At 39.8% G+C, this 15,508-nt stretch overlaps 1 protein-coding gene across 24 annotated transcripts in view; it reads left to right on the plus strand.

Annotated features, from left to right (window-relative positions):
- PLCB4 (phospholipase C beta 4) overlaps positions 1 to 2,661 on the plus strand; it is a 397,020-nt gene extending 394,359 nt beyond the window's left edge. For all 24 annotated transcript variants that reach the window (XM_053926118.1, XM_053926124.1, XM_053926125.1 and 21 more), the window contains one exon: positions 1,137 to 2,661. In XM_053926118.1, the coding sequence (XP_053782093.1) occupies positions 1,137 to 1,225 (89 nt within the window). In that variant the 3' untranslated portion in view covers positions 1,226 to 2,661. The remainder of the gene's footprint in view (positions 1 to 1,136) is intronic.
- Positions 2,662 to 15,508: the final 12,847 nt, after the last annotated feature.

Below are 15,508 nucleotides of genomic sequence, written 5' to 3' on the forward strand. Positions count from 1 at the left end.
AAAAATAAGAAAATCACTGTACGGTCCATGGGTTAAACAAACTTGTAACAGGACTTTATTTGGGATATTTACATGTTCATGGTATGATCTAGAGAGTTAATCAGACACTCCTGCTCACTTTCCATTTAGCTGGAATATCCAAGTAGACATGAATATTATTAATTCTAAGAACTTCAGACACTCCTCTGAGTTCTATTTGTATATATCCATGATTCCGTTCTTAAAAGTCTTTTATTTCAAAGTGGTGTGTCACTAAAAGAGGAGAGGGGTACTTTATTCCTCCAAAAGATATAGGCACTGGGTTGGGAAAAAGTATCCACATGGGAAATAAAAGTTGAAATGAACCAATTGTTTTTCCCTGTACTGCCAAGCAATTATTTTTCACCAGAACCTGGCCCACAACTGCCTTCTTTCTACCTCCCAACCATCTGGTTGTCTTAGTGACAGACTCAGTTCATGAAATTGAGCTCACTATGGCCTACTTCCTCGGGTATCTGGTACAAAATTAATTACCCCAGAGAAATGATAGCTGTAGGGATAGTACTTGGACAGTAGAATTCCAGGGACCCTACATATTCCTGGAACGTTCTATTTGCAGGATACTCCAGCCAAACCAATGTGATACCCTCCCTCCTAAACTTCTACATCAGCTAAATTCCAAAGGATTGACTTTTAATTAAATTGCAGGCTATTTGGTGAATAAATTGTGCATATGCAGTACTTATTCTAAAAGTGATCAAATAATCTATGCACAGTCAAGGTAACAGGTCAATCTCTAGAAACTAAATCAAACATTTTGACGTGACGGCCTAAATATCAAGTGACTGGCTCAGCCTCTTTTCCATTGGTTTTTGTGACGCTGTGCAGACCACTTTTCTCAAACTTTAATGTATATAAAGATGTTCTAGAGATCATATTAAGATGCAGATTCTGACTCAGTCAGTCTGGGGTAGAATCCATGATTCTGCCTTCCTCACAAGATCTCGGGTGAAGCCGATTCTGCTGGGACGTGGACCACTCCTTGAATAGCAAGGACATAGTGACAGCATCAGATTTACAGGAGAAGAGAGGCCAGGGATACTACGTGCCTTCAAGAGAGGATTTCAGCATGTAAGGCCATGTTTCTGGTGTTACAGGCGAAGGAGATGCAGCAGATGGTGAAATTGGAAGCCGAGATGGACCGCAGACCAGCAACAGTAGTGTGAAACTCCAAAACACAAACTGAGGCAGCAAAACCACACGGCATCAAAAGCTCACTCCCAAACTTCCGAAGACAGAGTCCATGGAAGAAAGTCGTGTCTTTTGTGTTTGTCTCCTTATGTATAGACAAAGTGTTACCCCAAACCACAGACTAATGTACTTCTACTTCACATATTGAATTTTCTTGGCCAAGCAAAAGTAACTACAAATCCACAAAAATTACCATTCCAGTAAGGCAGAGTGTAACCATTGACAATACAACTTAAACATGTTTGCTATTAAATAACCATCACAAGTACACGAGCTTGGTGTTAACAACTCTGCTTTGTGATGCATTAGGACATGTTTGAGCTGCAGCAAAAATAGTGCATTAGCAATTTAACAAGAGCATGCACTAGGAAAAAAATACTCTGTCGACGAATTCATCAGCAGAAGTGGTGATTGGCTAGACAAATAATTCTGTGGAATTTTTCTACATCTAAGTTACCTCATCAGTAAGTGCCACGTCTCTACCATGCCATAGAAGCTAACTTCCTGTAAAAGTTGTGGAAATTATTAGAACAATAGAAAACTAGAGCAGTGTGCCTGTGCCAAACTCATCAGTGCTCAAAGGAGAACTCCATTAGGCACATTTAAGAAAGTTTACATCTGACATTGCTTTCTAGGAATTGCTTCAGCCAATTCCAGATATTGTCATTCACTATTACACCTTCAAGATTGTTAATTGGTATTGGCAAACGTTTGTAAATGTGACCATGTATAAAGTATTTATACTCCTAATTCGCACTGTTATAGAGCAAAATCATCTAAGTATTGCCACATGACCAGATTAGTAAACAGGAATACTAGAACTATGTTTGCATGATACACAAGCACCAGTTAAGACTAATCCATACAGACACAGTTAACCTAATGCCAAATCAATACTGGTTAAATAAGTGTATGGCACAGAATATAATTTGACTATCAAGACTTTTAGCATAACAAAAAAGTCTCTCTATATATATGTGTATATGAATTATGTGGGCATTCTTGATACTTCAACTTCTAGTTTCAGAAAAAAATACATAAGTAATTTAATTTTACACAAAAATATTTATGCAGATTTTCAGAATTTCATATCAGAAAATAAACTTTTTATGTCTGTTAAAATATGAAAACAATTTGCTACAGTGTTAATCTGCATGGTCTGTAAGCCTGCGGTAGTGAGGGGTGTTGCGGGCGGCGCATGACGACGTGGTCCACGGGGCCGGAGCCGGCCGCCGAAGCTGAGAGGAGCGCATGGAAGCCGGCCGTCTAGAAGGAGTCAGATTACTGATGCTGGGACACAGATAGCAGCTGAATTGTTGTATATGCTTGTACAAACTGATTCTGTGTGTTCCTCTGAACAGAGAAAATTATGTTACCATCAATAATGAAATTAAACTTCCAACTTCTCTAATAAAAAGTTAAAACACTTCACACCCGTCAGAGTGTTTACTCCCCAGGATGCGCTCCAGTAGACTGTCGGCCTTTTTCATAAATGACAGGGATCATTACTTCATTGCTTTCAAAGGGGGCTTATCCATGCCCCCCAAAAGTTTTTCCCCCATATGATGCAAAATAGGCTAATCTGATTGACTTCTAAATGTAGAAGTACTTGTTTTTCTTTTTATCCTATTTACAATTGAATTGGCTCCTGGGAAATTTCTCTGGCTCCAAATGTCCTTGTGTGTAAGACAATGGAGTTAGGCTACGTACCTTCCAGCACTGGCATCTCATGAAAATGATGGTTATTAAAGTAGCCCCGTGTTTGGATCACCAACCTTCAAGGATTCCAAATGGCTCCTCATCAAACTCAGTGGCTTCTTCCCAAAGCTCCAGTGAACTCACCTCTCTGTGTAACACCTGACGGAATCTATCACTCACCTCCCCTTTTCTCTGCTTCTGAAAGTTCCTCCTTGTTTTCCTAGTTTTCTCATTATTTCTTCTCTGGCATTTCACCCTCCTGCACTACCATAAATATTTCTATTTCAGTGTTATACCCAGAGCCAATTTTTGCTTTACCCCAGATTACTTTTCGTATTTACACACCTTACCTCCCCCAAAATATGTCATTGTAATAAGATTAAAATGTACAACAAAAAGATCCTTTATTTTCCATTACAAGTTTATATTGTACTCAAATCCCGTATTCTCACTTATCAAGAAGGATAAAAATTTTGCCAATTAAAAGTAACTCAGTCTCTTCCAACTTAAAAAACACTTTATTTCAGAGGCATATTCAGTTACTTCAAAGTCAAATCCTGTGTTAGAGTTCTCTCCCTTTTCAGGTTTTGCTGCTTCCTTCTGCTGAAGGCATCTGGGTAAAAGGTGAAGCTCATTAGTCCTCCTGGCAGTGGGAGGGACATCTGGTGTCCCCACTGTTGGATGGTTCTAAGTTCCCTGTACAGTAACGTGGACCCTTCCATCCCAGTGTCTTAAAGTTCCTGCTCACCCTGAGCTCAGTTTATTCCAGCATTCCTCTGGGAATACAGGAACCTCTGGATCTTTATGGGCGGTAAGGAAAACAGGGGTAGTAGCTCAGGTCCAATTTTAAATAGTCATGCCTTGGGACTCTCGGCTTCAGAACTCCTCAGACCCTGTACTTGTTGCATTTGGATGAGAAAAAAATGTTTCAGCACTCTGCGCTTGCTCACCACTTGGCATCCCTCTCTTGCGAAGAAACAAAGGTTGACTTGTCAGTCTCAGGGTAGCTCCAAACAGTTTGGTACTTGTTGGTTTCCGTTTCAGCACTCATCACAAGTTCGAGAACAAATAACGATGAGTCCTGAGGTACCACTGTACTTCCTGTGGCCATTTGTCAGCTGCTAATGCCGTGCTCCAAAGCCATGGGGGTTTCTCCAGGAGGCTTTTTGAAATTTTCTAGAGCTGTGTCCCAAGGAGCAAGAAGCAAGCTTGCTCTGTATTGGGGCCCAGCCTATCTGGGTTTCTACTACATCTCGCTTCTCCAGCCCCCAGGAATTTTTGTTCTACTTTGGGAGTCAGGGTACTCGAGTCTCAATTCTTACCTTTCTCATTCTTATCAGCCCAGAAGGGGTATTCAGTTGTCCACACGTGACTGATTAGAATACCCACTCAGGACTGCAGTTCTCCATTTCCACGTAGATTGTTCTTCCCCTTTTGGGGAGAATAAAAGGCTTCATGAGAACAACAAGATTGGGAGTACCTTATTTAATCAGATCTAAGACCACTAATTACAATATGCATATACCACAGAAAAGAAAACATGCTGCCAATTAAACCAGGATTCACCATCCAGTGATTTTAAGACACATCTCAGTTTCAGAGGTTAAAATGTGAAAAATGTGTACATCTTGGAATCCATGAAATATGTAGTATTTCAAAAACAATATACAAGTCCTTCAAACCCCCAAGACAAGCAGGGGGAGAGGGGCAGGTTTTAAGGATGGGGTACAAGAAAAACATCAGAAAATCTAAACTAAGAGACAGTTCTGCAATTGGGTTTTAAATTTTGCAATGAGCTTCTTGGAAAGCAATTTAAAAAGGGAAAGAAATCTATTGTTTGCCATCTACTCAAAGAATCTTCTCTATGTGTATTTTCCCTTAATTATTCCATTTGATAACATGGCTTCAATGTCTACTTCCCTGTAAATAAAAGTTTCAAATCCATCACTTCGGCCTTGTCCTTCTTCTCCAAAGCCCTGGTTCTTCCTCTGAGATTTTCCGAGCTACTCAGGTGGCCTGCGTGCACATTGTATGCGATTAATCGAATGTAGAGTCCCTTCCTCCGTCAGTGCTCCCTGTTTATTTTAATAATCCTTAATGATGCTAAACATTGGGGGCATCTTGTATCTGCTCCACCTCAGTTGCTCCCGCACCCCACTGTTGATAAAACCTATAAATTCTACCCTGTATTAGAAGCTCCCCTCTCCTCCTTTTCAAATGCTCTCATCCCTCCACACCCAGAATTTTTAGTGGCTTCCTATGGAGTTTTTTGCACTTAGAATCATTCCTACACATAGATTAATCTCCCCAAACGACAGTTCTGATAATACTACCATTCTGCTCATAAATGCTGAATTCTCATCTACTACCTAATGTTGCAATTACTGATGTGAGCATTCGTTTTTGGCCCCAACCCGCCTGCTTACCTAACCAGTCGGAATGTGAACCATTCTCTTCACACACGAAATGCACACACCATTTCTAGCTACATCGCATGAGGCTGATCTATCGGCCCTTACAAGCACCCTCCAAAAATGCCACCTTCAGAGACTTCCTCATTGCTCCGAGCAAGAAATAATCTGAATTTATCCATTTATACTATGAAAGCTATTTAAGCGTGTGACTTTTTCACCAGCCCAAACTAATTTTAGCCTTTGTTCGTTTGCTTTGCCAAGAACGTACAGTAAATAATAAATGACTTTAAATTATTTTCTGTGGGGTAGAATGAAGGATTTGTAACTGGGTGATCTTTTAGGCAGTCAATGACTTTGAAGACCTGAATGAACGGCTAAAATATAAGCTTTCTTGAGATTTCCCAATTTCAAGAAAAACAATTTCCCATTCTTATTGTTAGCATCCTTTCAAAACAGTATGATTATTGCAATGGCCAGCAGGCACTTAAACGATGTGGACCCATTGACAGTAAGTGTGATTAGGGAGAGCGATGAGGGAACCTCCTGCATTGTTTTAGTGTTGAGGTCATCTTAGGGATGCCTCATCCCAAGCCCTCAACAGCTTCTCCTTCATCATCACTTCTGTCAATCTATCAGAAGACCATATGTTTCTGTTTTCCTTTATGCTTGGCATTTAACAGAATCCCAAGCACAGACTTTAATAATTTCATCTTTAATGTCATAATAACTCTGGGTAGTGCCTCTGGGATGAATTTTTATGAGCCATCATCTTTAATAATATTTCATGAAAAGTGGTCTGCTTCATAGATTAGAACAATGAAAAATTACGAAGGGAGAAAGCATGGGGATAGTTTTAAATAGCATCATTGCTTTTAGGTTAAAAGAAAAAATTGGCGGCTGCATTCATTATATAAATAATACTTTTTATACTTATTCACATTACTTTCTTGGAAATGTGGGGCCAGGGACAGTCCCTACGCTACTTCATCTTGGAAATTTTTGAGATCCTTTAAAGTTTCCACCAAGATCAAATTTGGGAAACTTTTCCAAAAGAGGCCAGTTTATTATTTTACACGGAGTTACTTACATCATGACCCAATAGCTTTAGGTGAATCAGAATATAATTTGAATGAAAAAGTGTTATACTTGTCCATCAAAATACTTACTGTTTACTCTTTTCAAACAATTCTATATTTAATTTTCTCAACATTTACTCACAGCTTTTACATTCTATCTTTTATTTTTCTTAAGAAGAAACTTCGTATGTGTGTCAGAGTGTGGTGCTCATAACACAGCTAATTGAACTCTGCAGTTGTAACACTATAGCACAATAGTATGAATTCTTGCATACCTTGACTACCATACAAATGCTTGCATTAGACACATCTTCAGCATTAAATTAACTTATTCATTGATTAGATGTTTATTGGGAGCCCACTGTTATCCTCTACATTTTCAATTAGGGTTATACTAGCAATAGGCTTTTTAAAAAGTCACCTGTAATTATAGTTTTAGGCCATGCCAGTGTAGTAAGTGGATTGCATTCCTGGTCCCAATATTTGAAGCCTTCCTGTGTCCATGTCCTTTGAGAGCACCCTCCTGTGCTGACTCAGGGGTTGGCCGTGTAATTTGCTTTGGCCATTGGGATAGCAACAAGCTGGACACAAGCAGAGGCACATTTTTTTTTCTTTCCTTGGATCTCTGCCATCTCCATGAAAACAAATGCACAAGCTGGCCTGCTGGTGGATGGGGAGACTCGAGGAAAGTTGAATCATTTCATTTCTCCGACCAGCTGACGGTGATGCATGTGAATACATCTGACACCACCCCAACCTTTTCCAGACCAGTGGGACCACCCAGTCAACCTACAAACTCATGAGAAATAGTAAATGGATGTGACCTTGAGTCACTAAGTTTTAGGATGGTCTGTTTTTGGCCATAGCCGATACAGACAAGCCTTGGGTATATGATGATGATAAAACTGGCATCTCAGAACTCCAGAGACTGCACTTTTTGGAAAGCCACTACAATCACTGATGTGAGGGGTACATAGCTTCCCACTGAATGATCTCAGGCTACTAAGCTGCCATGTTTGGTCTTTTGCATCTCACTGTGTCCAGGTCCATTTTTTTTTTGCAATATTCTAATGATCTGTTGTTCACTTCCTCTAACTTAGACTGCTGATGCTTTCAACTTTGTCATTTGACATATGTACTCCTCTTTCTTCTTTTACTTCTCCCTTTCGTTTTCTTAATTTTTTTTCTGTTTTTAAGCCTTCTCTTTCCTTTTTTAGGGCTCCTGAGTCAACAAAATAACATCATATGACAGCCTTGGCTGCTGGTGTCAACTAGTTGTTTCAGAATTGTTTTGTCTGAGTTCTGGATCCTGGACTAAAGTTGCCAGAAAGATGGAAGACAAGTAAATGGGGAATTACTTTACCACATCACTTGGTTCAATCACATAAAATGAAGGAAACAGGATTTTTAAAATTTAGCAGCCTAGTAATGGAAATATATAGTACTGGGAAGTGACATTGACTTTAAAGCAACATTTTAAAAAGACAAAATACAGAGACATATATTAGATATTAATAGAAGAAATGTTAAGTTTATGCTAAATAATATATGCTGGAATAAAACTCAACAAGTAAAAATATATTCTGTGGTTTGGAAGTTTATTAAGCTAAGCATCTGCCTACTCATCAACAATTCCACTCCAAGAGAAATGAGTACAGGTGTTCACCAAAAAGCTATGTTCTCCATTTATAACAGTAAAAAACTAAAAACAATTCCAATGCGCACCAGTAAGGAAACTGATCAATGAAATGTGGCATATCCGCACGATGGAGTGCACCATAGTGCTTACCTTGTGATTCCATGTATCTGCAGATCAAGGAAAGGCCGTGCTAATCTTGAAGGACGGGGACAGAATAGTAGTTCTCTCTGCGGGAAATTCTGGTATAATGGGAATGGTCTACAAAACTGGTTCTCAAAATGTGCACCAAGGACCCCTTTGTGGACCAGTGTGTCCCTAAGAGCCTTTCACAGGGTCTGTGAGATCCTCTTGTCTGACGTCCACCTCATGGAAAGTCAGAGTTTCTTCATCTACTTCAATGAAAATAACATGTCACAGCAGACCGAATGAAGAAAAACGTATCAGAATTCAGGTGATTTCTATGAAGGTGGACATTGAAGAGATTTGCAACAACTATAAAATAATACTATGAAATATATTTATTCTTAATAAAAAGAAATAAAAAAGCAATTTTAATAATTGTTAGTAAAATGTTTTTCATCATAGCAATTCTAGCATGTGTATGATGGTACCTCATTGTGGTTTTGATTTGCATTTCTCTGACACTAATGATATTAAGCACCTCTTCATGTGTTTATTAGCCATTTGTATACCTTTTTTAAAGAAATAGCTATCAGAAACTTGGCTCTTTTTAAAATTAGATTATTTGTCCTTTTACTATTGAATACTAAGACTTCTTTATACATTTTAAATATGAGTTCCTTATCAGATATATGATTTGCAAAAAACTCTTCCCAGTTTGTCAGTTGTCTTTTCACTTTCTTGATGGTGTCCTTTGAAGCACAAAAGTTTTTCATTTTCATTAATTCCAATTTATCTAGTTTTTCTTTTGTTGCTTATGCTTTTGGTGTCATATCCAAGAAACCATTGATTAATCCAAGGTCACTATAATTTATGCCTGGTTTCTTCTAAGGGTTTTATAGTGTTAGTTCTCAGATTTAGGTCCTCGATCCATCTGGAATTTATTTTTGTCTTGGCACTCTTGTCGAATATCAATTGTCCATATGTGTGAAGGTAAACTCACTTTTAAAACTCCCATCATGTTCAATGACATTGCTCAAGATATGGATAACCTTCCCCCAGCCAAATCCATCGGTCACTTCTATGTGCTGATATGAAGCTCTCGGCCACATTTGACACAGTCAACCATGGCCTAATTCTGGAAACGTTCTCCTTTCTTTGTCTTGGTGACTTCACATTATACGTAAGCACAAAGTTCCCGTGCTCCAGTCCCACCTTCTCCAAGAGCACTCCTTCCCTTCCTCCTTCCCTGTAGAGAAGGCAGACCTCTAGAACATTCCATCCATGAAGATCCCATCTGTCCACCCCTTCTCTCATTCTGCCCTTTTCAGAATGGAATATGGAACTTATGACCCAGACTGTATCAGTTAATAATGAATTCTAGTTTGTCTTTATTTTTCACTCTTTTACATGCTTTCCTTTGTCACCTCATTTAAACCATAAGTTCATATTATTTTCATTTTCTGTTGCTACAAAACAAATTACCACAAACTTTTCGTAAACCCATTTATTATCTCACAGTTCTATTGATCAGAAGTCCAGGCAGAGTGGCTGGATCCTCTGCTCAGAGCCTCACCAAGCTGAAATCACATCTCAACTGGGCTGCATTTTCATCTGTGACTCAGAACCGCTTACAAATTCAAGTGGTTGTTTGCAGAATTCATTTTCTTGCAGTTATGGGACTTAGGTCCCCACTTCCTTGCTGTCTGTAGGTCAACAATAGTTCTTACCTCCTAGATGCTACCTGTAGTTCTTTACCACGGCCACATCTATAGGCCTTCTTCACAATGTGGCAGCTGACTTTTTCAAGGCCAGTAGCAGAATCCCTCTGTTTTATTCCCTTTTTTCAGAAAGGGCCCTTACTCTAGGGGATCACTTGAGTAGGTCAGGCTCACCAGGATAATCTTCATTTTGATTGACTCATAGTCAACTGGTTTCTTACCCTACCTATGTGTGCAAAATTCCTTCCACTTTGTAAGGCGATATAACTTAATCCATGGAGGGAAATTTATCTTAGTCTCAGTCCCGCCCACATTCAAGAGGCAGAACTCATAGAGGGTATGTACACAAGGGGGCATGAATATTGTAGGCCATCTTAGATTCCTGCCAAACCACACTTGTGTACACACACACACACACACACACACACACACACCCTTCTAGCATAGACCCTCAGAAATTTTATAATTTGATAGCATGTTAAAATCTCCCTTATTTTATCCCCATGTTACAGACAAGTTGAGAACATTATCACCATTATATAGATATAGAAACTGGTAAGTCCAAGGTCACAGAGACACCCAGCAAAAATTGAAGAATAGAACCAACCCATTATGCCCCAGTTTCCAAATTTTTCTTCTTTACAAACCAGAGATCATCACATCCTGTACCTAAACACCGTGGTCACGATACCACTTTGGCATCTTACAGTTACGCTGAACAAAGCATTCCACAGACACAATGTCATTTAATTGTCATGGCAACCTATCAGTGTGGGTTTTATCATCTCTTCTTCAAATGAGGAAGTGATCGAGTGAGTCCCACAGTGCAGCACATAGCACATAGTAAAGAACAAATACTAAGCCTTTTGCTTTTGGTGTTAGTATTAGTTAATCTATGTATACCACCACATGTGGTGCAAGGGGAAAGTATAAAGGGATGTTATCCGTGCCTTAGAAGGACTTATTTGTCAATAGTACATCAGAACTATAAATCTAACACATTCTTAACATTAATCAGATTTTATTAAAATAATACCAATCTAAAAGGAGTTTGGCAGCATAATAAAATCCAAATAAGACTTTTAAAAGTCTAACCTAGGAGTCAGCAAAATATGGCCCATTGGCAACATCTGACCAGCTACGCGTTTTATACAGCCCATGAGCAATGAATAGTTTCACGTTTCTGAGTAGTTGGGGAAAAAAGTAAAGAAAACTTTATTGACTCATAAAATAACATAAAACTAATAATTTCAGCATCTGTAAAGTTGTACTGGAACATGCCACTCTCATCCATTTGTGTATGGCCTATGGTTTTTTAAAAATATATTTTATTGATTATGCTATTACAGTGTCCCAATTTTTCCCACTTTGCACCCCTCTACCCAGTACCCCCATTCCCTCCAGCATTCCTCCCTGCTTAGTTCATGCTCATGTGTCATGCATATAAGTACTTTGGCTTCTCCATTTCCTATACTGTTCTTAACATCCCTATTTTGTGCCTACCAATTTGTGCTTCTTAATTCCTTCACATTTTCCCCCATTCTTCCCCTTTCCCCTTCCAGCTCATAACCCTGCAAATATCTCCATATCTATGACTCTGTTATTCTGTTTGCTTACTTTGTTATTTAAATTATTGACAATTGTGAATTTATTACCATATTACTGTACATGATTTTTATCTTCTCCTTTTTCTTACATAATTCCCTTTAGTATTTCATGTAATAATGGCTTGGTGATGATGAACTCCTTTAGCTTTACCTTGTCTGGAAAGCGGTTTATCTGCCCTTCCATTCTAAATGATAGCTTTGCTGGGTAGAGTAATCTAGGTTGTAAATCCTGGCTTTTCATCACTTTGAATACTTCTTGCAAGTCCCTTCTAGCTTATACAGTTTCTTTTGAGAAATCAGCCAAAAAGTCTTATGGGAACTTCTTTGCAGGTAATTCTCTGCTTTCCTCTTGCTGCTTTTAAGATTCTATCTTTATCTTTAACCTTTAGCATTTTAATTATGATGTGTCTTTGTGTGTTCCTCTTTGGATTCAACTTGTTTGGTACTCCCTGTACTTCCTGGGATTATGTGTCTATTTCCTTCACCATATTAGGGAAGTTTCCTTCCATTATTTTTTCAAATAAGTTTTCAATTTCTGGCTTTTCCTCTACTCCTTCTGGCACCTTTATGATTTGAATGTTCATATGTTTAGAGATGTTCTGGAGGCTCCTTAGCCTATCCTCATTTTTTTAAATTCTTTTTTCTTCTTGTTGTTCTGACTGAATGCTTTTTTCTTCTTTGTTTTCCAAATCATTGATTTGATTCTCAGCTTCATCCCATTCACTGCTGGTTCCCTATAGATTTTTCTTTGTTTCACTTAATGTAGCCTTCATTTCTGCCCGCATCTTTTTTATGCTCTTGAAGTACCCAATGAACTCCTGGAGCATCCTGATAACCAGTGTTTTGAACTCTGTATCTGACAGGTTGCTTATCTCCATTTCCTTTAGGTCTTTTGGGGGAGTTTTGTTCTGTTCTTTCATTTGGGCCGTGTTTCTTTGTCTGCTCATTTTGGCAACCTCCCTGTGTTTGTTTATATGTATTTGATAGAACTGCTTTGACTCCCTGTCTTAGTAGGGTGGCCTATTTTAGAAAAGCACACCTGTAAGTTGTATGGGATGGAGCCTTAGGTAATTGCCAGGGCAGGACAACCCATGTCACTTCTCTGTGGTTCTGTGTAGAGGAGGGCTTGGAGAAGGAACAATGCTGCTGCCTGGCCACTGGAGTTTGCCTGGGAGGAAGCTCTCTCCTGGATCTCACCCTGTTGTCAATCACCTCACTTTCTCTCCATATGCCACTGGTGCCCTTCCAGTGGTTGCTCTGGTGCAGAATCCCAGAAGGGGTGGGTCAGTGTGAGTCCTAAGTCCATTGTAGGATCTTTAACAGGAGTCTCTTGAGAATCCCATGAGTTTCTTCTGCTGCAGCATCTCCCACTGGTTTTTACAACCAGAAGTTATGGGGACTTATCTTTCTGGCACTGGAACCCTGGGCTAGGTGGTCTAATCTGGGGCTAGAATCCCTTGCTCCCAAGTATCCCTCCTGATTTTTATCCACTATACATGGCTGTGGGACCATCTGTTGCACCTCTCCACTCCTCTCCGTGCCTCTCTGCATGTCTCCATATGTCTGCCCCTCCTATTTACTTGGATGAATGTGGCTTCTTTAAATCCTTGGTTGTCAGACTTCCATATAGCTCGATTTTCTGACAATTCTTGATGATATTTATTTCATAGTCCAGTTGTAATTTCTGCTGTAGTTGCATGAGGAGGCAGGGCATGTTTACTTATGCCCCCATTTTGACCAGAAGACTCCCTATGTTTTCATGTCACAACAGCAGAGTTAAATTGTTGTGACAGAGATGGTATATCCCACGAAGTCTAAAATAATTGCTATCTTGCTCTTTACAGAGAAGTGTGCTTGCCTTGATCTCACGCACCAGAGCTGAGTAAACAAAAGGGAAGGGGATGAATGTGCCCCAAGCTGAGGAGGCAAGTGGTGAGGAGCCAGATGGTGAGACCCCTGCTCTCCAGCCTTTGGAGAGGAGAAGGAATAAAGGACCCTCAAAGACACAGGCTTTGAGCACATCCGGGCAGTGGCAGAACCTCAGGTGGGAACACTGCCTGACTGCATATCAGCCTTTATAGGAGTAAAGGGCTGCCTTAGACTTGGAGCCCAGCCCATGCTGGTTGGGACAGGAACAATAGCAGCAGTGACCTCTGCAGCTGAGAGGTGGGAGGCTCCCCCCTCCCAGGGCCTCACAGTGTCATTGAATAGTCCAAACGAAGGGAAAGAAGACAGTAAAGTGATGCTTGCCATCTCAATGTATGTTCTCCAAAAAGCAGACTCTCAAACTAGTATTTTATTTTGGAGGTGACTCCAGGAAACACAGGTAATTTTGTTGGGGAATTTGGTGGTGTAGAACAATAAAGTTATACTTATGGAGGATGTGACTGCTATGGGCAACTGGGGCTCAACTCTGCTGGGTACTCTGGGGGACAGTATAGCACTCACCTTCAAATTGTCTTGGGGTGAAATCAAAGGGGTATTTATCCTCTAACTTTCTCCTCTCCTTGGCGAGTATTGCTGTAGAGGGTAGTAACTCCCCAGCATCACAAGTGCTTGAGGCAGGAAGCATGAACAAGACTGTGCTCCAAATCTGCAAGGGGGACAGGAGAGAGGAGTAGGGCACCATGAATGTCAGGCTTCCTTCCCCTCACCTTGGGGAGTTAGTGGGATTGGGAAAGAGATTCAAATTAGCCTTATTCTGATTAAGAGAAATGAATGAATTGTACTTCCAGCGGCCAGAGGGCATCCAGATGCCCATGTATATGTATTCTTTTTTTTTAAAGATTTTATTTATTTATTTTTAGAGAGAGGAGAAGGGAGGGAGAAAGAGAGGGAGAGAAACATCAATGTGTTTGCCTCCAGCATGCCCCTTATGGGGAACCTGGCCCTCAACCCAGGCATGTGCCTTGACTGGCAATTGAAACAGTGACCCTTTGATTCACAGGCCAGCACACAGTCCATTGAGCCACACTAGCCAGGGCTATATGTATTCTCTTCCCTGTTAGACAGCAAACTTCTCGATGTCAGGAAAAAAATGAGTCTTGACATTTGCTTAATGGATCAGCCAATCAGGAAAAACATTAAGAAGTTTTTGCTCCCTTTTCTCTTTCACTGCCTATCCTCTTGGAAGGCATATAATGAGAAGCTATATAATGAGAAATGTAGACAACTAAAGTCATGAATAATTTATAATAAGTTGCTCTTGAATGATCAAAGTTGATCACCAAAACCAGAGAGAGCTAGTCAGTTCTGGGTCTTTATTCCCCATTGTGAATATTTTAATAAGTAGGACAGAAAACATAGCATGCACAGATGTGATAATCTGTGCTATATCTTAATAACAACAAAACCTATAAAAATATGACTGAGTGGTGTCTTTTTGGTTTTTGTATTTGATTGACTTAAAAAATAAAATTATGGTAGTGTTTCCAGTGGAAATGGAATCCAGCTAGCCTTCCAGATTTCAAACAGTTTATGATGGAAGAAACAGCCCATAATTGGGTCATGAGCAATCTTGCCCATTAATCACCCCAGGTCCAGTGCATGTGTGTGCCAGGTGCCAAGAAATTCACGGGACTGTCTCAAGGACAAGATGCTTTTCTAATTTCACTTCTCAATGTGAAATTCTAATATTTGGGTTCACTAATAATTCGCATTCCTATGAGAAATTGGACCCTACGCTAAGGGGCAGGGCAAAGCAACACAGCCTTGAAGTATCAAGAAGGATCCTTAGTAATCAGACTCACAAATTTGTGTCCATCTATTCCCCCTCACTGACCTTCACTTCACACTGCCTTTGGATGCATACTCAGCACTGCAAATTTGAGTCATTCAAAACAGAATATCTGGGGTTTTTTAACCTTCTCCCTCATATTTCAGTTATTAAATGTATTGCCATCTTCCCAGCCTCAGATTAAAATTCTAGGAATAGTCTTCCATTACTTTTTCTCTCATCCCCTTGGTCTAGTCTATAAGTAAGTATTATAGGCTCCACCCCCCC

The sequence above is a fragment of the Desmodus rotundus genome, chromosome 6 (genome assembly GCF_022682495.2).
Source record: "Desmodus rotundus isolate HL8 chromosome 6, HLdesRot8A.1, whole genome shotgun sequence".
Classification (NCBI taxonomy): Eukaryota; Metazoa; Chordata; class Mammalia; order Chiroptera; family Phyllostomidae; genus Desmodus; species Desmodus rotundus.